The sequence below is a fragment of the Coregonus clupeaformis genome, chromosome 10, assembly GCF_020615455.1.
Source record: "Coregonus clupeaformis isolate EN_2021a chromosome 10, ASM2061545v1, whole genome shotgun sequence".
Taxonomy (NCBI): Eukaryota; Metazoa; Chordata; class Actinopteri; order Salmoniformes; family Salmonidae; genus Coregonus; species Coregonus clupeaformis.
In genome coordinates, this window is record NC_059201.1 from 912,828 (window position 1) to 936,761 (window position 23,934).

General features: G+C 47.1%; 1 protein-coding gene across 2 annotated transcripts in view; it reads left to right on the forward strand.

Annotated features, from left to right (window-relative positions):
* LOC121574693 (zeta-sarcoglycan) overlaps window positions 1-23,934 on the forward strand; it is a 270,473-nt gene that overhangs the window by 234,120 nt on the left and 12,419 nt on the right. For both annotated transcript variants that reach the window (XM_045222803.1, XM_045222802.1), the window contains exon 7: window positions 18,052-18,175. In XM_045222803.1, the coding sequence (XP_045078738.1) occupies window positions 18,052-18,175 (124 nt within the window). The remainder of the gene's footprint in view (window positions 1-18,051; window positions 18,176-23,934) is intronic.

The window sequence follows — 23,934 nt, forward strand, 5'->3', positions numbered from 1 at the left end:
AATTTATCACTGCTGAAGTGAAAACCATCCTCTCTTGGGGAATGCTGCTTTTTAGTTAGCTTTGCAACAGTATCAAAAAGAAATTTTGGATTGTTCTTATTTTCCTCGATTAATTTGGAAAAGTAGGATGATCGAGCAGCAGTGAGGGCTCTTCGGTACTGCACGGTACTGTCTTTCCAAGCTAGTCGGAAGACTTCCAGTTTGGTGTGGCGCCATTTCCGTTCCAATTTCCTGGAAGCTTGCTTCAAAGCTCGGGTATTTTCTGTATACCAGGGAGCTAGTTTCTTATGACAAATGTTTTTCGTTTTTAGGGGTGCAACTGCATCTAGGGTATTGCGCAAGGTTAAATTGAGTTCCTCAGTTAAGTGGTTAACTGATTTTTGTCCTCTGACGTCCTTGGGTAGGCAGAAGGAGTCTGGAAGGGCATCAATGAATTTTTGTGTTGTCTGAGAATTTATAGCACGACTTTTGATGCTCCTTGGTTGGGGTCTGAGCAGATTATTTGTTGCGATTGCAAACGTAATAAAATGGTGGTCCGATAGTCCAGGATTTTGTGGAAAAACATTAAGATCTACAACATTTATTCCATGGGACAAAACTAGGTCCAGAGTATGACTGTGGCAGTGAGTAGGTCCAGAGACATGTTGGACAAAACCCACTGAGTCGATAATGGCTCCGAAAGACTTTTGGAGTGGGTCTGTGGACTTCTCCATGTGAATATTAAAATCACCAAAAATTAGAATATGATCTGCTATGACTACAAGGTCTGATAGGAATTCAGGAAACTCAGAGAGGAACGCTGTATATGGCCCAGGAGGCCTGTAAACAGTAGCTATAAAAAGTGATTGAGTAGGCTGCATAGATTTCATGACTAGAAGCTCGAAAGATGAAAACGTCATTTTTTTTTGTAAATTGAAATTTGCTATCGTAAATGTTAGCAACACCTCCGCCTTTGCGGGATGCACGGGGAATATGGTCACTAGTGTAACCAGGAGGTGAGGCCTCATTTAACACAGCAAATTCATCAGGCTTAAGCCATGTTTCAGTCAGGCCAATCACATCAAGATTATGATCAGTGATTAGTTCATTGACTATGACTGCCTTTGAAGTGAGGGATCTAACATTAAGTAACCCTATTTTGAGATGTGAGGTATCACGATCTCTTTCAATAATGGCAGGAATGGAGGAGGTCTTTATCCTAATAAGATTGCTAGGGTGAACACCACCATGTTTAGTTTTGCCCAACCTAGGTCGAGGCACAGACACAGTCTCAATGGGTATGGCTGAGCTGACTACACTGACTATGCTATTGGCAGACTCCACTAAGCTGGCAGGTTGGCTAACAGCCTGCTGCCTGGCCTGCACCCTATTTCACTGTGGGGCTAGAGGAGTTAGAGCCCTATCTATGTTGGTAGATAAGAGGAGAGCACCCCTCCAGCTAGGATGGAGTCCGTCACTCCTCAGCAGGTCAGGCTTGATCCTGTTTGTGGGTGAGTCCCAGAAAGAGGGCCAATTATCCACAAATGTTATCTTTTGGGAGGGGCAGAAAACAGTTTTCAACCAGCGATTGAGTGCTGAGACTCTGCTGTAGAGCTCGTCACTTCCCCTAACTGGGAGGGGGCCAGAGACAATTACTCGATGCCGACACATCTTTCTAGCTGATTTACACGCTGAAGCTATGTTGCACTTGGTGACCTCTGACTGTTTCATCCTAACATCGTTGGTGCCGACGTGGATAACAATATCTCTATACTCTCTACACTCGCCAGTTTTAGCTTTAGCCAGCACCATCTTTAGATTAGCCTTAACGTCGGTAGCCCTGCCCCCTGGTAAACAGTGTATGATCGCTGGGTGATTCGTTTTAAGTCTAATACTGCGGGTAATGGAGTCGCCAATGACTAGGGTTTTCAATTTGTCAGAGCTAATGGTGGGAGCCTTCGGAGTCTCAGACCCCGTAACGGGAGGAGTAGAGACTAGAGAAGACTCAGACTCAGACTCCGACTCGCTACATAATGGGGAAAACCGGTTGAAGGTTTCTGTCGGCTGAATGAGCGACACCGGTTGAGCATTCCAACAGTATTTCCCTCCAGAAGCCATGAGAAAGTTGTCCGGCTGCGGGGACTGTGCGGGGGATTTATACTAACGTTACTGTCTGTACTTGCTGGTGGCACAGACGCTGTTTCTTCCTTTCCTACACTGATATTACTCTTGCCTAACGATTGCGTCTGAAGCTGGGCTTGTAGCACAGCTATTCTCGCCGTAAGGCGAGAATTCTCCTGTATATTATGAGTACAGCGACTGCAATTAGAAGACATCATGTTAATGTTACTACTTAGCTTCGGCTGTTGAAGATGTTGATGAACCATGTCCAGATGAAGCGTCCGGAGTGAAAAAAGTTGAATAAGGGAAAAAAGTTGCGATGGAAAAAAGGAAAATAACGTAAAGTTGGCAGCTAAAACGCACAGGAAAGTGACTCTTCTGTCTCGGGATAAACGTCCGGGGTGAAAAAGTTTAACGAAAAAAGATGAGTGAGGACAAAACTAAAAAGTTGGTAAATTTGTTGAACACAGAGATTAATTAAACGTTTATTAAAAGTAAAACGTGAATAGTTTGGCAGGTAGCCAAGTAGCAACAAACAGCAGAGCAGCACGGAGACAATGCGGAAGCGAGACGGCTGTGACCTCCCTAATCAACCCAGATCCTAACGGACGGCTATCTAGGACATGTACAGGGAAAGGCTTATCAACGGGAAGGAGAGGAATCCCTAATTCTACACAGAACTGGCGATCTACAAAGTTCCCAGCTGCGCCTGAATCGACTAGCGCCTTATGCTGGGAACGAGGTGCTACCTGTGGAAAACAAACAGGCAAGGTTATGTGAACGACAGAAAGCTCTGGGTAAGTAGGGTGCCTACTCACCTGGGAGGACTCCCCAATGCGTGGCCTGCCTTCACCTCCACCGGGGGACCTTCCCCAACACCTAGCCGCGGTGTGCCCTCCACGGCCACAGTTGGTGCAGGGGACGGCCCCCCTCGGGTTCCTACTCCTCCTTTCTCTAGCGCCAGCACCTCCGAGCTCCATAGGGCTCGGCTCGGAGGTGCTGGAGGGTGAAATGGGCGACCCCCATCCGGGACGTCCACGGGTGGCGAGCAGGGTGTCCAACCGAATGGCCATGTCGACTAGTTGGTCAAACGTCAACATGGTATCCCTGCACGCCAACTCTCTTTGGACGTCCTCCCGGAGGCTACAACGGAAGTGGTCTATGAGGGCCCGCTCATTCCACCCTGCATCTGCCGCTAGAGTCCGGAACTCCAGGGCAAAATCCTGTGCGCTCCTCATCCCCTGTCGGAGGAAGAACAGACGCTCCCCCGCCGCCTTCCCTTCTGGTGGATGGTCGAACACGGCCCGGAAGCGGCGGGAGAACTCCGCATAGGTGATGGTAGCGGCGTCCATTCTCCTCCATTCAGCGTTGGCCCACTCCAACGCCTTGCCGGTGAGACAGGAGATGAGGGCGGAGACGCTCGTGTCCCGAGGGCGCCGGGTGTACGGTGGCGAGGTAGAGCTCCACCTGTAGCAGGAACCCTTGACACCCGGCAGCGGAGCCGTCGTACGCCCTCGGGAGCGAGAGCCGAATCCCACTGGGTTCCGGAATGTGGACTGGAGGACTGACCGATGGGGATGGTCCGGTAGGTGGGGGCGTGGGTACCCCGCTGCTTTCCCATCGGTGGAGAGTGTTCATCACCCGATCCAAGGCGTGACCGATCTGGTTAATCCGGTCCTCCTGTCCACGAAGACGGTCCTCCATGACCTCTGTCGGCGCGGGTGCTCCTGCTGACTCCATGATGTGATGTGGTATACTGTCAGTTGCTGAGTGTAGATGCGGTGAGGAAATCAAGCGCAGGAAACACGGGCGTTCGTCAACAGACTTTAGTTAACAAAATGCAGCACCAAACAGGCGAACAGCCAACCCAACCGGGAGGCAAAATACAAATTACGCACAACACACACAGTGCGTAAAATGAAGATAGCGCACACAGTGCGGACTCTCGGAAAACAACAAACACGAGAGTAATACAAAAAGAGCAACAGCTTGACAATAAACAATACCACATAACACCTGCCCCCACACACGAAAACTAAATAGGCAACCAAATCAAACACTAACAAGGGACAGGTGTACAAACAGACAAAACCAAACAAACATGAAACATCGAACGGTGGCAGCTAGTACTCCTGGGACGACGACAGCCGAAGCCTGCCCGAACAAGGAGGAGGAGCAGCCTCGGCCGAAACCGTGACAAGATCTGTATGTACAGCCAACTTCCACCCGGCGATAGCTCATCAGAGGGCCTTCCTACTGTACAGGAACCCCTCTTCTGGAAAGGGGAATTTATAGACAGAGGGGGAGATATTAGATGAGTGAAGCAGACTGTCTGTGTTCTAAAATGGTCCGTTTGTATGTGTCTGGTCCACCCCAGATAAATGGGTTTACAGGACAGTGTGTAGCCAGCTGGGAGTTTTCCAGTCTCCTCAAGCATGTATTGGATCAAGCTGCAGCAAATGGAGGGCAGTGTTTATCATTGTTCATTTGATGTTTGGTTATACACTTCTTCAGGGGGGAATTGGAAATTAGCTAAACTAAAACACAGTGTATTTATGTGTGTGTGTACATGTGTTTGTAGTTAATCAGTGTGTGTATCTGTGTATCTGTTTATGTTTTCTTTCGTCTCAAACACGTCTCAAACCAAAACACCCTCTGGCCATTTCTCCTAGTCTTTACTCAAACTGGAACATTTGGCGCGGGCTCCGAAAACCTGAAATTATCAAACTATCTCACCATCGAAACATGCCTTCTGTTCTCTACGCGGCCACAACAGCTGTCGACACCCTACAGACGTAACAGCGGCAACGGGGACGGTTTGGGGGCCTGCAGGGGCCCAGGCATATTGATGCCCGTCTGCCAGGTAAAAAAATATCTAAATGGTGCTTATTGAGCGATCAGCCTTCCAGGAGAGATGTGGTGACTGAGAGAAGCCAACTCCGGCTTAGTGTCTGATCAGCTGGCCTCTCCTTTTACTTCCAACCAAAACACCATTATCTTCTTCAGGCATTTTTTATTTTTTACACTCACCAGCTTGGACTTTCAGGGGCTTTTGTTAGATTTACTGGCAACACCTGGATCTGCGAGTCGGATCGAAATGGATTGGCCTCTTTAGGCTTCATTTTACACAGGCAATCCAATTCTGTTATTTTTTCACTAATTGGTCTTTTGACCAATCAGATCAGCTCCTTTGCCCATAATTGGGCAAAAGATCAGAATTGGGCTGCCTGTGTAAACGCAGCCATCGTCACCCTATAGTACACTGCTCAAAAAAATAAAGGTAACACTAAAATAACACATCCTAGATCTGAATGAATGAAATAATCTTATTAAATACTTTTTTCTTTACATAGTTGAATGTGCTGACAACAAAATCACACAAAAATTATCAATGGAAATCAAATTTATCAACCCATGGAGGTCTGGATTTGGAGTCACCCTCAAAATTAAAGTGGAAAACCACACTACAGGCTGATCCAACTTTGATGTAATGTCCTTAAAACAAGTCAAAATGAGGCTCAGTAGTGTGTGTGGCCTCCACGTGCCTATATGACCTCCCTACAATGCCTGGGCATGCTCCTGATGAGGTGGCGGATGGTCTCCTGAGGGATCTCCTCCCAGACCTGGACTAAAGCATCCGCCAACTCCTGGACAGTCTGTGGTGCAACGTGGTGTTGGTGGATGGAGTGAGACATGATGTCCCAGATGTGCTCAATTGGATTCAGGTCTGGGGAACGGGCGGTCCATAGCATCAATGCCTTCTTCTTGCAGGAACTGCTGACACACTCCAGCCACATGAGGTCTAGCATTGTCTTGCATTAGTAGGAACCCAGGGCCAACCGCACCAGCATATGGTCTCACAAGGGGTCTGAGGATCTCATCTCGGTACCTAATGGCAGTCAGGCTACCTCTGGCGAGCACATGGAGGGCTGTGCGGCCCCCCAAAGAAATGCCACCCCACACCATGACTGACCCACCGCCAAACCGGTCATGCTGGAGGATGTTGCAGGCAGCAGAACGTTCTCCACGGCGTCTCCAGACTCTGTCACGTCTGTCACATGTGCTCAGTGTGAACCTGCTTTCATCTGTGAAGAGCACAGGGCGCCAGTGGCGAATTTGCCAATCTTGGTGTTCTCTGGCAAATGCCAAACGTCCTGCATGGTGTTGGGCTGTAAGCACAACCCCCACCTGTGGACGTCGGGCCCTCATACCACCCTCATGGAGTCTGTTTCTGACCGTTTGAGCAGACACATGCACATTTGTGGCCTGCTGGAGGTCATTTTGCAGGGCTCTGGCAGTGCTCCTCCTGCTCCTCCTTGCACAAAGGCGGAGATAGCGGTTGTTGCCCTCCTACGGCCTCCTCCACGTCTCCTGATGTACTGGCCTGTCTCCTGGTAGCGCCTCCATGCTCTGGACACTACGCTGACAGACACAGCAAACCTTCTTGCCACAGCTCGCATTGATGTGCCATCCTGGATGAGCTGCACTACCTGAGCCACTTGTGTGGGTTGTAGACTCCGTCTCATGCTACCACTAGAGTGAAAGCACCGCCAGCATTCAAAAGTGACCAAATCATCAGCCAGGAAGCATAGGAACTGAGAAGTGGTCTGTGGTCACCACCTGCAGAACCACTTCTTTATTGGGGGTGTCTTGCTAATTGCCTATAATTTCCACCTGTTGTCTATTCCATTTGCACAACAGCATGTGACATTTATTGTCAATCAGTGTTGCTTCCTAAGTGGACAGTTTGATTTCACAGAAGTGTGATTGACTTGGAGTTACATTGTGTTGTTTAAGTGTTCCCTTTATTTTTTTGAGCAGTGTATATTGCTGTTCTGTAACATGAACTTTTGTATACAGAGAGTGAATCCTTACTAAAAAGGTATAGCCAAACCAATGCTAAGTGGTATTTCAGCCAAAACCTATATCATAGGCCTCATTGGTGTTCATGGTGTTAGTAACTTCTGGCCCTAGTTATTGACTCAGATCCTACCTGGAGATTCATGGGCATACACTGGTAAATCTCCAATTGCTACAGATCTCAAGTTATGGGCCGACCCCTAACTGAATGTCTGAGTTTTTCCTACCCTAGTTTTAATGCCATGCTATTGATACCTTTAGAAAGTGAAACAACCACTACAGATAGGAAAAAGTGGATGCCAATCCAGCCTCACATAGCAGCATATCCACCCTAGAATATCCACCCTAGAATATCCACCCTAGAATATCCTTATCCTAAACCTACTGGCCCCAGTTATAATGCTTCACAGTGGTTTTAATACTTTCTATTACCCCACCAACCACTTTAGCTAGAAGTGGATATATGAATCCAGCCTCCCACAGCAGAATATCTTCCCTATCATCCTCTTCTATAGCGTATAGACTCACACCAGAGGTGAGCTGCATGGGCCAGATTGACTGAGCCCCCCAGAAGCCTGAACCATTGATTTCTTGTGAAGCATGCACTGATTTAGCTAGCGGCCTTTCAGACGTTATGTGTCGTTTCACTTCAACCATCCTCCCAGGGAGCCTGGGACTGAGCCTGGTACTCCAGGCTTTAGTGCCACTGGGAGGAGGAGACGCAGAGTTGACTTGTCTGGCTGGGGGAATGGTGAGACCGGAAAGGTGGTGTAGAGAGAAAGGGGGAGGGGGGGGAGGAGAGAGTGGGGGAGAGAGATGGAGAAGGAGGGAGGTAGGGATAGAAGGAAGGAGGGAGGCAAGGGGGGTGAGAGAGAATTAGAGAAGAGGGACGGAGAGAAGGAAAGAGAGAGGGGAGAGAGGCCTTGTGCTGTCTTCACAAATACCTTACATCTGACCCAGCATTTTATTTTCTGTGCTGAGTGAGAGAATGTAGTAAGATTCTCCATCACCACGTGAGAACAGGGGAAGACGCAATGAAACTGTATGTGGAACAATATGTCACATTGTTATGGCTCCCTCATCATCCCTCTCTCTCTCTTGTTCTCTCTCTTCTCTGTCTCTCTCACACATCAAGCACAGATAGAATAATGTGAGCAGCTTGGTCGGATTACCCATTTTATCTCTCTCTCTTTCACTCTTTTTCTCCCTCCTCTCTCTCTCTCTCTCTCTCTCTCTCTCTCTCTCTCTCTCTCTCTCTCTCTCTCTCTCTCTCTCTCTCTCTCTCTCTCTCTCTCTCTCTCTCTCTCTCTCTCGAAATGTCACATCCTTAAAAGCACCTGACGTTTTAGTCCCACTCCAGGAACAGTCATCCTCTCCTTTCCTCCTGTCCTCCTGTCCTCCTTTCCTCTCTTTTCCTCCTGTCCTCCTTTTCTCCCTCTCTTTTATCTTGTCTTTAAGGGAAGTGTTTTCATCCGTATTTTTAGACCACCTGACAGGCATTTCAGGCAGAGGAACAGTGGTGTCTCTTCTCCTAGCAGGAGGCAGTATGAGTCAGCATATGGTCGCTCAGAGGGGTGCATGCAGTAGTACAACAGATTCCCTCAAGCTTGGATGTAATGGGAGATAAAAACCACATATAGTTTCTTTCTCAATTCGTTTTTCTTTACCCAATTCAAAAATACTAGTATTTCCAGCTCATCAAATATGAAGCATATGTTTCTCCTGACCACATGACTGACTGGATGTAATGGCTGTGCAGGCTTTTCTTCTGGCCCTGCTCTAAAACACCTGGTTCAGCTAATTATGGTCCAGACTGTTAGTGAGTTGACTATTTGGATCAGGTGCGTTAATGCTGGGCAGGAACAAAAGCCTGCATACCTAGTAGCTGCAAACCCCTGGTCTATTGTGGGCCGGTTTCCCAGACACTTATTAAGCCTATTCCTGGACTGAAAAGGAATAGAGAATCTCTAGGTTCAGAGAACATGCCCTAAAAGCCTATGTTGAAAGAGATCTAGGGTTGAAACATTCCGGTAAATTTCCCAAAATGCTCAAGAAAACCTGGGAATTTTGGGAAAGTTACCGCAATTCTCCAACCCTAAAGGTGTCTAAGTCTGGCTGCTCACATATCAGCTTGTTGTTCCTACTCTCACCCTAGTAGTTCCACTTCAATACAATCTGTTTGTTTTCACCCCGGGATGTGTCAGCCCTCTCACAGTGGTCTGTGACCGCTTTGAGCCACTCACGCTCTCAGCAGGGAGCCCCAGTGCACCATGGGAAGTTAAAGAGCTGCTTATGCCTTGTTCTGATTGTGTTGCTAGCCGTGTAAGAGCTGCTGGCCTCTGAGAGCGTAGCCTGGTGTTTCAGTTGGCGGTTATTACTGGATATTTTGTAAATGTTTTATTTAACCTTTATTTAACCAGGTAAGCCAGTTGAGAACAAGTTCTCATTTACAACTGCGACTTGGCCAAGATAAAGCAAAGCAGTGCGATAAAAACAACAGCACAGAGTTACATATGGGGTAAACAAAACATAAAGTCAAAAATACAACAGAAAATATATATACAGTGTGTGCGAATGTAGTAAATTATGGAGGTAAGGCAATAAATAAATAGGCCATAGTGCATAAATAGTTACAATTTCGTAATTAACACTGGAATGATAGATGTGCAAAAGATTATGTGCAAATAGAGATACTGGGGTACAAATTAGCTAAATAAATAACAATATGGGGATGAGGTAGTTGGGTGGGCTAATTTCAGTATGGCTGTGTACAGGTGCAGTGATCGGTAAGCTGCTCTGACAACTGACGCTTAAAGTTAGTGAGGGAGATAAGAGTCTCCAGCTTCAGAGATTTTTACAGTTTGTTCCAGTCATTGGCAGCAGAGAACTGGAAGGAATGGCGGCCAAAGGAGGTGTTGGCTTTGGGGATGACCAGTGAGATATACCTGCTGGAACGCAGACTACGGGTGGGTGTTGCTATGGTGACCAGTGAGCTAAGATAAGACGGGGATTTGCCTAGCAGTGATTTATAGATGACCTGGAGCCAGTGGGTTTGGCGACGAATATGTAGTGAGGGCCAGCCAACAAGAGCGTACAGGTCACAATGGTGGGTAGTATATGGGGCTTTGGTGACAAAACGGATGGCACTGTGATAGACTACATCCAATTTGCTGAGTAGAGTGTTGGAGGCTATTTTGTAAATGACATCGCCGAAGTCAAGGATCGGTAGGATAGTCAGTTTTACGAGGGCATGTTTGGCAGCATGAGTGAAGGAGGCTTTGTTGCGAAATAGGAAGCCGATTCTAGATCTAACTTTTGATTGGAGATGCTTAATGTGAGTCTGGAAGGAGAGTTTACAGTCTAACCAGACATCTAGGTATTAATAGTTGTCAAAATACTCTAGGTCAAACCCGCCGAGAGTAGTGATTCTTGTCAGGTGGGCAGGTGCAAGCAGCGTTCGGTTGAAGAGCATGAATTTAGTTTTACTAGTGTTTAAGAGCAGTTGGAGGCTACGGAAGGAGTGTTGTATGGCGTTGAAGCTCGTTTGGAGGTTGAATGAAGGACCAGATGTATACTAAATGGTGTCGTCCGCATAGAGGTGGATCCGAGCGTCACCAGCAGCAAGAGCCACATCATTGATATAAACAGAGAATAGAGTCAGCCCGAGAATTGAACCCTGTGGCACCCCCATAGAGACAGCCAGAGGTCCAGACAACAGGCCCTCCGATTTGACACATTGAACTCTATCTGAGAAGTAGTTGGTGAACAAGGCGAGGCAGTCATTAGAGAAACCAAGGCTATTTAGTCTGCCAATAAGAATGCGGTGGTTGACAGAGTCGAAAGCCTTGGCCAGGTCGATGAAGTCGGCTGCGCAGTACTGTCTTTTATCGATTGCGAGGACCTTGAGTGGTGCAAAACAGCGAAACCGATTGCAAGCGAGAAGGTAGGGTGTAAAATGGTCGGTGATCTGTTTGTTAACTTGGCTTTCAAATACTTTCGAAAGGCAGGGCAGGATGGATATAGGTCTGTACAGTTTGGATCTAGAGTGTCACCCCCTTTGAAGAGGGGGATGACCGCGGCAGCTTTCCAATCTCTGGGGATCTCAGACGTTACGAAAGAGAGGTTGAACAGGCTAGTAATAGGGGTTGCGACAATTTCGGCGGCTATTTTTAGAAAGAGAGGGTCCAGATTGTCTAGCCCAGCTGATTTGTAGGGGTCCAGATTTTTCAGCTCTTTCAGAACATCAGCTGTCTGAATTTGTGTGAAGGAGAAGCGGGGGGGGCATTGGCAAGTTGCAGCGGAGGGGGACGGGGAGGAGGTGGAAAGCAGGCCAGCAGTTGTTGAAATTCTCGATTATGTAGATTTATCGGTGGTGACAGTGTTTCCTAGCCTCAGTGCAGTGGGCAGTTGGGAGGAGGTGCACTTATTTTCCATGGACTTTCCAGTGTCCCAAAACTTTTTGGAGTTAGTGCTACAGGATGCAAATTTCTGTTTGAAAAAGCTAGCCTTTGCTTTCCTAACTGATTGTGTATATTTGTTTCTGACTTCCCTGAAAAGTTGCATATCGCGGGGGCTGTTCAATGCTAATGCAGTACGCCACAGGATGTTTTTGTGCTGGTCAAGGGCAGTCAAGTCTGAGGAGAACCAGGGGCTATATCTGTTTTTAGTTCTGAATTTTTTGAATGGGGCATGCTTATTTAAGAAAGCACTTTTAAAGAACAACCAGGCATCCTCTACTGACGGAATGAGGTCAATATCCATCCAGGATACCCGGGCCAGGTCAATTAGAAAAGCCTGCTCGCTAAAGTGTTTTAGGGAGCGTTTGACAGTGATGAGGGGTGGTCGTTTGACCGCGGACCCATTACGGACGCAGGCAATAAGGCAGTGATCGCTGAGATCCTGGTTGAAGATAGCGGAGGTGTATTTAGAGGGTACATTTGTCAGGATGATATCTATGAGGGTGCCCATGTTTACAGATTTAGGATTGTACCTGGTAGGTTCGTTGATAATTTGAGATTGAGGGCATCTAGTTTAGATTGTAGGTTGGCCGGGGTGTTAAGCATATCCCAGTTTAGGTCACCAAGCAGGACGAACTCTGAGGATAAATGGGGGACAATCAGTTCACATATGGTGTCCAGGGCACAGCTCGAGGCTGATGGGGGTCTGTTGCAAGCGGCAACAGTGAGAGACTTATTTCTGGAAAGGTGGATTTTTAGAAGTAGAAGCTCAAACTGTTTGGGCACAGACCTGGATAGTACAATAGAGCTCTGCTGGCTATCTCTACAGTAGATTGCAACCCCACCCCCTTTGGCAGTTCTATCGAGACGGAAAATGTTGTAGTTGGGGATGGACATTTCTGAATATTTGGTGGCCTTCCTAAGCCAGGATTCAGACACTTCTAGAACATCAGGGTTGGCGGAGTGTGCTAACGCAGTGAATAACTCAAACTTAGGGAGGAGGCTTCGGATGTTAACGTGCAAGAAACCAAGGCTTTTACGGTTACAGAAGTCAACAAATGATAACGCCTGGGGAGTAGGAGTGATACTGGTGGCTACAGGGCCTGGGTTAACCTCTACATCACCAGAGGAACAGAGGAGGAGTAGAACAAGGATATGGCTAAAGGCTTCTAGTGCGTTGGGTACAGAGAAAAAAAGGGGCAGATTTCCGGGCGTTGTAGATTCAGGGAATTATGTACAGACAAGGATATGGAAGGATATGAGTACAGTGGAGGTAAACCTAAGCGTTGGGTAACGATGAAAGAGATAGCATCACTGGAGGCACCGATTTGAGTCGGTCTCTGCGTGTATGTGGGGTGGGACAAAGGAGCTATCTAAGGCAGGTTGAGCTGGGCTGGGGGATCTACAGTGAAATAGTACAATAAGAAATAACCGAAACAGCAATAAGCAAGGCATATTGACATGGGAGAGAGGCATAAAACAATCACAGGTGTTATTCGAGAGAGCTAAGACAACAGCTGGTAATGGCGACAAAGTTTGGGCTGAGGCTAAACATAAACAGGATGCGGTTCCGTATAAAGGAACAGTCCAGCAGGCATCAGCTGTATAGCTGAGTTATCATAAGGTCCGGTGAACAGCAATAGGAGAGTTCGGAGGTAGTTCGGGGGCCTCTACAGCACTGGTGAGCAAGAGGCCACGGCTTGCGTGTGCTAGCGGGCCGGGGCTAGCAGATGGATCTTCGTGGTCGACGTCGTAACAGAAAGCCTGTTGAAACCACATCCGACGATTTCGTCGGCAGACCAATCGTGTTGGATCGGCGGGGCTCCGTGTCAACACTAGGAGGTCCCGTCCGGTTGACAGAGAGGTAGATAGCCGGGAGATGGGCCTGGCTCGAGGCTAGCTCAGGGCTGATTAGCCAACAACTACATCCATTTGGTTGCAGCTAGCTAGTTGCGATGATCCGGTATTAAAGGTCCAGTGATTCAGTGATTCCGGCAGAAAAAACGATATGTTCTGGGTCGATAAAGCGCTGTGCAGACAGTGCAGACTGGCCAATAATAGTCCAGGCTAGAGATGGCTGGTAGGTAGTGCAGGCCACGGACAATGGTGAAAAACCGCTAACGGTGGCTAATAGCAAGTAGCTAGTTAGCTGGCTACTCCCATCCGGTAGACAGAGAGGTAGATAGCCGGAATATGGGCCTGGCTCGAGGCTAGCTCGAGGCTAACTGGTGCTTGCTTCGGGGGCAGCGGTTATTAGCCAACAGTAACATCCATCCGGTTGCGGCTAGCTAGTTGCGATCCGGTGTTAATGTGTAGTGATTCAGTTATTCCGGCAGAAAATCCGATGTTCTGGGTGAAAACCGCTAATGGTGGCTAATAGCAAGTAGCTAGTTAGCTGGCTAGCTAGTTTCAACTGGAGATTCTAGATAAAAGGTAAGTCAATAATAGAATCCGTTCCACATTGAGTGAGGCGGGTTGCAGGAAAGTATATTATGTAGAAGGATGAAAAGTGTGATAGGGAAATAAGTACAAAAAATACAAAAAAATACAAAATACGGGCTATTTACACGGACACACAACAAAGAACACGACCGCACTGCTACGCCATCTTGGATATGATGGGTACGGTGTCCATATTAGGACATAGTCTGAGTATAAGAAGTATGGTGTCCATATTAGGACAGACGAATGAGGATGTTTTATGTAAATGTGACGAGAGACTGACTGGAAGCTTTTGTATAATAAAAGTAGTACTTAACTACTGATTTGAGGGTGTATATACACTATATATACAAAAGTATGTGGACACCCCTTCAAATTAGTGGATTTGGCTATTTCAGCCACACACGTTGCTGACAGGTGTATGGAATCGAGCACACAGCCATGCAATCTCCATAGACAAATATTGGCAGTAGAATGACCTTACTGAAGAGCTCAGTGACTACAACTTTGAGGGTGTAGACAGGTTTTTAGACTTATTTGCATAAGTATTCAGACACTTCGCTATGAGACTCGAAATTGAGCTCAGGTGCATCCTGTTTCCATTGATCATCCTTGAGATGTTTCTGGAACTTGATTGGAGTCCACCTGTGGTAAATTCAATTGATTCGACATGATTTGGAAAGGCGCACAGCTGTCTATATAAGGTCCTACAGTTGACAGTGCATGTCAGAGCACAAACCAAGCCATGAGGGCGAAGGAATTGTCCGTAGAGCTCCGAGACAGGATTGTGTCGAGACATAGATCTGGGAAAGGGTACCAAAACATTTCTGCAGCATTGAAGGTCCCGAAGAACACAGTGGCTTCCATCATTCTTAAATGGAAGAAGTTTGGAACCACCAAGACTCGGCCAAACTGAGTAATGGGGGAGAAGGGCCTTGGTCAGGGAGGTGACCAAAACCTGATGGTCACTCTGACAGAGCTGTAGAGTTCCTCTGTGGAGATGGGAGAACCTTCCAGAAGGACAACCATCTCTGCAGCACTCCACCAATCAGGCCTTTATGGTAGAGTGGCCAGACGGAAGCCACTCCTCAGTAAAAGGCACATGACAGCCCGCTTGGAGTTTACCAAAAAGGCACCCAAAGACTCTCAGACCATGAGAAACAAGATTCTATGGTCTGATGAAACCAAGATTGAACTCTTTGGCCTGAATGCCAAGCGTCACTCCTGGAGGAAACCTGTCACCATCCCTACGGTGAAGCATGGTGGTAGTTTTTCAGCGGCAGGGACTGGGAGACTAGTCAGGATTGAGGCAAAGATGAACGGAGCAAAGTACAGAGAGATCCTTGATGAAAACCTGCTCCAGAGCGCTCAGGACCTCAGACTGGGGCGAAGTTTCACCTTCCAACAGGAAAACGACCCTAAGCACACAGCCAAGACAACACAGGAGTGGCTTCAGGACAAGTCTCTCAATATCCTTGAGTGGCACAGCCAGAGCCCAGACTTGAACCCGATCAAACATCTCTGGAGAGACCTGAAAATAGCTGTGCAGCGATGCTCCCAATACCAACCTGACAGAGCTTGAGAGGATATGCAGAGAAGAATGGGAGAAACTCCCCAAAACAGATGTGCCAAGCTTGTAGCATCATACCCAAAAAGACTCAAGGCTAGAATCGCCTTTTTTTGCTTTGACATTATGGGGTATTGTGTGTAGATTGATGAGAGAAAAAAAACAATTTAATCAATTTTAGAATAAGGCTGTAACCTAACAAAATGTGGAAAAAGTCAAGGTGGCTGAATACTTTCCGAAGGCACATACAGTACCAGTCCAAAGTTTGGACACATCTACTCAAACCCTTGAATGAGTAGGTGTCCAAACTTTTGACTGGTAATGTGTGTTGTCTCTCTCTCTTTATCTCTCTCTCTCTCTCTCTCTCTCTCTCTCTCTCTCTCTCTCTCTCTCTCTCTCACTGTCTTTATCTCTCTTTATTTCTCTCTCACTGTCTTTATCTCTCTTTATATCTCTCTCTCTGTCTCTCTCTCTCACTCTCTTTATCACTCTCTGTCTCTCTCTGTCTCTCTCTCTCTTTATCTCTCTCTGTTCTTCGCTCTCTCTTTCCGCAAACACGCAAACAGTTCTGCCACCCATCCGTCGGGTACGTCACGTCAGCTGCCCGGGCAGAAATGAAGGACGGACCCCAGTCTTTTCACTATTGATTAAATTATCACCGATGGGATGCATGGAGCCATGAAATTGCTTAAATTTTTTCCCAGGGTCTCACTGCCATTTGCAATTTCCCGGGCTACATTTCACAGCCGCAGACGGGCGGGACCTGAATGTTTTTTTTTCTTCGTTTTTTGACCCAACCCAAGGATTTGTCAGGGAATCTACTGTAGTTAGTAGTAGGTTATACTGGATGGATCATGGTTAGAAACAGGGTCACGTTGCATTAGATTGTAAATGTGAAGGAGAAGGCTTGAAACATCTTCAGCTGACCTTCCTGCTTCTCTCACCTTGCGGGCACACACACACATACACACAGACACACACACACAGTCTCACACATGCCTACACACTATTTTCCACCTGACTGGCGTCCGGATTGAAGTACTCTGAGTTTTACGAAATGCAACATTTACTTTTCAGTGATCATAACCCCCCCATGTACCCAGTATACTCCATTACCCATAGTTCCGAGTCATCCCCATACCTGTCTCTCTGTGACAAGTGTTGTGAGTTTTAGAACTTTTAAAACAGTTGAAGGCTCTCACCTGTTCTTTTACTCTGAGAGATTCATGGAGCAAGTTTAGCACGGGATATAACTACTCTTAGAGATGGGGGACTTAAAAAAGTAGTCACAAAAGTCACGGAGGCTTGAAAATGTCATTTTCCAACCATTTCTCATCGTTAAAGTCGGCTCACTCTTCCTGCCAGACGACACCTTTGTATCGCTCAGTGTGCTCTGACACTTTAAACAATTTATGTCGCCCCGACCGGCGACACAGAAGGGTGATGTGGGTTTTATTTTTTTGCGAAAAGGTCATGGGTTCAGATCTCAAATGGTAAGATGGCAACAGGGCATCAGGGCCATTAAAGGAGAAAGGCCAAGGTGAATGTCAACACTCCTGGAAAACATCAAAGTTATATTGTGACTGAAACCTCCATGGAGAAAGTGATGAGTTTTGCTGTCTAAGGTTTCTGTCTATATCACACCCTAACTCACTACTTTACAATGTGTATGCGCCACCACTATTATTAGATTACCCCCCCCACCCCCCACCAAGCTTTTAAAAGTTGACAAATGAAGCCGATAACTGTGTTGATGCATTCCCTCGTTATAACAAATATGGCCGCCTCATAAAACGCGCCTCGGCGGACGGCGTTGAAGGTCAAGGCGGATCTCCTCGCCGGCAGGAAGGCTGCTCCCGCAGGATAATGAACTGGACCGATAAGACCTACAGTCTGACTCGGGTATCTTTTCATATAAAGAATCACCACCAAGGCCCTGGCTGTCTGGATGGATGGAATCTTTATATGTTTTTTTTGTCTCCGAATCACCGGGCGAAACAGTAGCCAGAGCAGCAACAGAAAATCAATGGCGTGATTGAATTCCTCTTTTAAAACGGCCCAAAGTACCAGAGCTATTCATAGATATTGTATGATATTCTGACTGTGTTAGAGAAAGAGGCTGTGAAGGTTTTTTGCGGAGAAGTTGGAAGGAGGGATCGTTAAGTCAATATATTCATTTCTGTCAGGTGGTTAATTATCCGAGGCCTGTTTTACCAGCTAACCTGATGGACCAGTGGACCAGATGACCGCTCAGTCCACAGGGAGACTTCCCATCCAGGCTTCCGTCTGTGTGTGTGTGTGTTTGTGTGACAGAAAGAGAGAGGAACAGTGAGAAAGTATGTGTACTAATGTGCCTGTGTATCACTGTGTGTGTGTGGTGTGTGTGTGTGTGTGTGTGTCTCCCTTTCACATCACAGTCCAATCAAATCCTCTCAGCTAGATCTGTGTAATACTTTTAGAGAAATGCCTCTTTAAAAAAAGTTTCACATAAGTAATTTTTTCGATCTGCGACTTACATTCGAATTGTATAGTATGTTTTCATTGTTGATCATTCAAGTCACCCATGCATTGAATCTAAAGTGATTTGTTGTCTAATTGAATCCCTGGATGTCTGGTTCTCTGCAGGCTGGAGTCTCCCACCAGGACCCTGAGTCTGGAGGCTCCCAGAGGGGTGGAGGTCAACGCGGGGGTGGGCGACTTCAAGGCCTCCTGCCGGAAAGACCTGTTGCTCCAGTCATCAGAAGGAGAGGTGAGAGGGGGGGGAGAAGGGAGTCAGGTGGGGGTGTTGGGGTGGGAGTGTGTTGGGGTGGGAGTGTGTGTGTGTGTGTGTGTGTTTTAGGGGGGCTACAATACCGATACTAGTAGCAGAAGTTCATTAAGCGCCATCAATCAACGCAACCTTGTCCAGCTTTGTTCTCCTCTTCACTTATTTGGGGGAGAGATGTTACCTCGTTAACGCTGCGGTAATGACGAGGTGCCTGTTATCTGTCTGTCTGTCTCTCGGTCTCTGTCTGTCTGCCCGTCGGTCTGTGGCCCCGCGCGCTGTCGAGCCTTCACTGGAGCGTACCTTGTCATTAGCTCTGTAATTAACTCGGAAAGAAAAGCGGCGTTAGCTGAGACTGATTAGCGTAGAACACAAAGAATGAAAAAAAGAACAACCCAAGTTCTGACTTCTTTGTTGTCTTCTTCTTTCTTTTTTTCTTTTTTTTTCTTCTTTTATTTTAGGGGGAGGGAGGGATGGTTTTGGGAAGAGCCTGTCGTCTCATAGTAAATGTGAGTGGCATTTAGAAGGTAACTTACTCACTCCTAACTCCTAAAGCACAACTTCAATCTCTATTAGACTTCCTTGTTGCTAGGTGACCCATAATGCATCTGGAGCAGGCGAGAGGTCACAGGTTAGAGGACAGTGTGATAAGTAGATGTCCCCCCGCCCCCCCCATATAGTTAGATAGGGTCTCATCTCCTGTGCAACCTCTATCCAACTCCATGATGTCACCCCTCCCATCGTGTTATTTGCACCCATAATGCATCTGGGGCAGGCGAGAGGTCACAGGTTAGAGGTCAGAAAGGGTCTCATCTCCTGTCTTTTCAATACCCACTTCCACTTCAGGCTTTGGGCCAAGTGCACCCTCTATCCAACTCCATGATGTCCCCCCTCCCTTCGTGTTATTTGCATTCTAAGCACTATGGGCCGCTGCTGAAGTGTAACCGGTTTGTGTGACACGTCCTAAACAAGTCAACCGTGGTTAGACTTTCAAACACAGTCTCTCTCCCTGCTGTTACAGGACCACCTTCAAATGAACACGAGCTGGTTCCTGAGATGTGTTCCACTCTCCTTTCAGCTCCAGGCCCCCAGCCTGGCTTTAGTAACTACACCGGCTATTTCATTAACTTCCAACAGCCCCGGCAATAGATCATTGTATCCCGTCACATTTTTTCTTATTTCTCCTCTTCCCTTCTTCTTTTTCTTCTCATTCCTGCATAAGAGATAGAAACATGTCTACCTTTAGAGGTAGGTCTGTCTGTCTTCATCAGGGTCTGCCTTTAGAGGTAGGTCTGTCTGTCTTCATCAGGGTCTGCCTTTAGAGGTAGGTCGGTCTGTCTTCATCAGGGTCTGCCTTTAGAGGTAGGTCTGTCTGTCTTCATCAGGGTCTGCCTTTAGAGGTAGGTATGTCTGTCTTCATCAGGGTCTGCCTTTAGAGGTAGGTCTGTCTGTCTTCATCAGGGTCTGCCTTTAGAGGTAGGTCTGTCTGTCTTCATCAGGGTCTGCCTTTAGAGGTAGGTCTGTCTGTCTTCATCAGGGTCTACCTTTAGAGGTAGGTCTGTCTGTCTTCATCAGGGTCTGCCTTTAGAGGTAGGTCTGTCTGTCTTCATCAGGGTCTGCCTTTAGAGGTAGGTCTGTCTGTCTTCATCAGGGTCTGCCTTTAGAGGTAGGTCTGTCTGTCTTCATCAGGGTCTGCCTTTAGAGGTAGGTCTGTCTGTCTTCATCAGGGTCTACCTTTAGATGTAGGTCTGTCTGTCTTCATCAGGGTCTGCCTTTAGAAGTAGGTCTGTCTGTCTTCATCAGGGTCTGCCTTTAGAGGTAGGTCTGTCTGTCTTCATCAGGGTCTGCCTTTAGAGGTAGGTCTGTCTGTCTTCATCAGGGTCTACCTTTAGATGTAGGTCTGTCTGTCTTCATCAGGGTCTGCCTTTAGAGGTAGGTCTGTCTGTCTTCATCAGGGTCTGCCTTTAGAAGTAGGTCTGTCTTAGTGTGAAGGAGTTCTGTCAGTCTTTGTGCGCCGCGACAGCCAGTGACGCATCCTGACATTCCTGTCTTCGTCCCGCATCGACTTCCTCCATCATCCGTCCAGCCCTGGCGGCCACACACATTACAACTGATGGGCCTCCGTGAGGAAGTTGGGGAACACAGCCAGTTAGATTTACCGCTCCTCCTTTCCTCTCTCTTTCTATAATTAATTCTCAATTATTCCTGGTGTGATGGAAGACTCTGACAGAAGAAGAGGGAGAAGAGGAGAAAATAGATGTCTCTGTCAATTTGGAAGGGAAGGCAAACCACTTCGGACACCGGGGCTTAACGCGAAATCGATGTTGTCAGCAGCTGGCACCTAAAGAAGCTACATTAAAGTTAAAAAACTTTGGAGAGGCTGGAATTAAATCCAAATGGGCCCGATTCGGGAGCATCTTATCGCCTTCTCCGGGATTTCCATTAAAATCAGAGTGAATGAGACTTGACAGAGTCCTCTCGCTCTCCTCTAGTCCCGAAGCCTACTCACTCGCTCTGTCTGTCTGTCTCTCTCTCTCATCCTAAGGCCTACTCACTTTCTCTGTCTATCTTTCTCTCGCTCTCTTTCTCTCTGTCTCTCTCTATTTCTTTCTCTCTCTCTGTATTTCTCACTCACTCTCTCGCTCTCTCACATCCCGAGGCTTCCTCACTCTCTCGGTCTGTCTTCCTCTCTCTTTCTTTCTTTCTTTCTTTCTTTCTTTCTTTCTTTCTTTCTTTCTTTCTTTCTTTCTTTCTTTCTTTCTTTCTTTCTCTTTCTCTCTCTCTCTCTCTCTCTCTCTCTCTCTCTCTCTCTCTCTCTCTCTCTCTCTCTCTCTCTCTCTCTCTCTCTCTCTCTCTCTCTCTCTCTCTCTCTCTCTCTCTCTCTCTCTCTCTCTCTCTCTCTCTCTCTCTCTCTCTCTCTCTCTCTCTCTCTCAGCTCCCCACATCTCACATGTCAATGGTAAAGATCAGGCAGGTACTCAAATGGAATCTTGAAGCCTCCCATTGCCCAAAGCCTTTGACTGTCTTTTTTTTTTGTACGTTAGTGCCATTCAACTTTAAGAGTGGAATATAATAAAGTTAAATTCCCCTCATTCAACCTACTTAGAGATTGGCTGAGTAGTAAGTGGAAGAACGCAGCGTAGGTTCAATGGGAGTTATTCTGAGCTTCGTAGCATTTTAGCCGCTGCTAAAGCTGCACTGAAGTGGACACTTAGAACTAATGCGTGACTCAACTGTGGTTGTTGTTGTTGTGGTATTGGTCACTCACTTCCTCCACCTGTTCCTTCTCTTTCTCCTCTTCCTCCTCTTCTCCCTCTTTCTCCACCTCATCATCATCATCATCATCATCAGTCACAACTCTGAAACCTCAGTAGAAGCCTACTTCTCATATCTACTATGCAACATTTGACTGAAATCTATCATGTACAACCCACATTTTCTCTGACTTTACAGTAAGACATTTGGGTAGCCCAAATGACACCCTATTCACTATTTAGTGCACTACTTTTGACTAGGTGCCATAGGGCTCTGGTTAAAAGTAGTGCACTATAAAGGGAATAGGGTGAAATTTGAGATGCATCCAGATAAGGTATTCTCTAGTGTCTGGGAAAGAATTATGCATCTTCATAACAGAACCACAGTCTAACTGTAGTGGAGATATTGGAGAAATAATGGGAAAATCAGTCAAAATGGCAACCAACATAACTACCCTACTCCTGCTGAAGTAAGATAAATACTGTGCCTTCAGAAAGTATTCATACCCCTTGACTTATTCCATGTTTTGTTGTGTTACAGCCTGAATTCAAAATGGATTAAATCAAATTTTTTCTCCCACCCATTTACACTCAATACCCCATAATGACAAAGTGAAAACACTTTGTCATTATGCAAATGTATTGAAAATGAAATACAGAAATATCTAATTTACATAAGTATTCACACCCCTGAGTCAATACATGGTATACTCCTTTTGGAAGCGATTACAGCTGTGAGTCTTTCTGGGTAGGTCTCTATGAACTTTGCACACCTGGATTGTACAACATTTGCATATTATTATTTTTTAAATTCTTCAAGCTCTGTCAAGTTGGTTGTTGATGATTGCTAGACATCCATTTTTCAGGTCTTGCCATAGATTTCTAAGCCGATTTAAGTCAAATTTGTAACTTGGTAAGCAACTCCAGTGTTTATTTGGTCTTGTGTTTAAGTTTATTGTACTGCTGAAAGGCGAATTTGTCTCCCAGTGTCTGTTGGAAAGCAGACTGAACCAGGTTTTTTATTCTAGGATTTTGCCTGTGCTTAGCTCTATTCCGTTAATTTTTATCCTAAAAAACTCCCTAGTCCTTGCCGCTGACAAGCATACCCATAACATGATGTAGCCACCACCATGCTTGAAAATATGAAGAGTGGTACTCAGTGATGTGTTGTGTTGGATTTGCCCCAAACATAACACTTTGTATTGAGGACATAAAGGACATTTTTTGCAGTTTTACTTTAGTGCCTTGTTGCAAACAGGATGCATGTTGTCACACCCTGGCTCTGGGGACTCTATATGTTGAGCCAGGGTGTGTAGATTCCATGTGTTTATGTTCTGTGTGGGAGTTCTAGTTGTTGCTTTTCTATGTTGGCCAGAGTGGCTCCCAATCAGAGGCAACGAGTGTCAGCTGTTGCTGGTTGTCTCTGATTGGGAGCCATATTTAAACAGTCTGTTTCCCTTAGTGTTTGTGGGATCTTGTTTCCGTTTGGTTTGTTTCCGTGTTGGTTGTGTAAACCGTAGGACTGCACGTTTTGTTTTGTTGTTTTGTTGTTCATATTATCACTGAAGATAACAAAGTGTAAGTATGTTTGCAACTAACGCTGCGCATTGGTCTACTCCGTCGAACGATCGTGACAGAAGATCCCACCATACCAGGACCAAGCAGCGTGTCCAGGAGCAGGCAGACTGGACATGGGAGGAAGCGCCGGGGAAGGAGCTGGAGAGGTTGGCGATGGCCCAGGTGGGCAAAGTGTGGTCCTGGGAGGATATGCTCAGGGGAAAAGGGCCATGGGCTAGGATTAAGGCCCTGGCGAGAGAGGAGCAACGGCGTCAACAGTGTCGTCGTCGGACGGACGAGAGGCAACCCCAAAAATGTTTTAGGGGGGGGGCACACGGCATGGGCGACTGGGCAGCAGGAGGCTGCCACAGGGCGATTTGGGAGATTTGGAGAGGAGGCCACCGGGTTTGGGGGGCCAGAAGGCAGGTTGGCGGAGCCTGGATGGAGAGCAGAGCCAACTCCCCATACTCAGGCATGGCAGCATGGGACTGGGCAGGTTCCGCGGTATGCGGAGCTGCGTACTGTGCCACGAGTGGTCCGGCATAGTCCGGTACGTCCTGTGCGGATGCCTCACACAGAGTGTGTGAAGGTAGGCATTCAGCCAGGACGGGTTGTGGCCGCTCTTCACTCCAGGCCTCCTATCCTCCTACACCAAGCCTACGGTGCGCGTCGCCAGCCCGGCCCGGCCTGTTCCTGCCACTCGCACCAAGCCTACGGTGCGCGTCGCCAGCCCGGCCTGTTCCTGCCACTCGCACCAAGCCAGGGGTGCGAGTCGTCAGCGTTACATGGGCTTGCTCCTACCTATCTTTCCGAGTTGGTCCTGCCGTACATACCAATACGTACGCTACGGTCACAAGACGCAGGCCTCCTAATTGTCCCTAGAATTTCTAAGCAAACAGCGGGAGGCAGGGCTTTCTCCTATAGATCTCCATT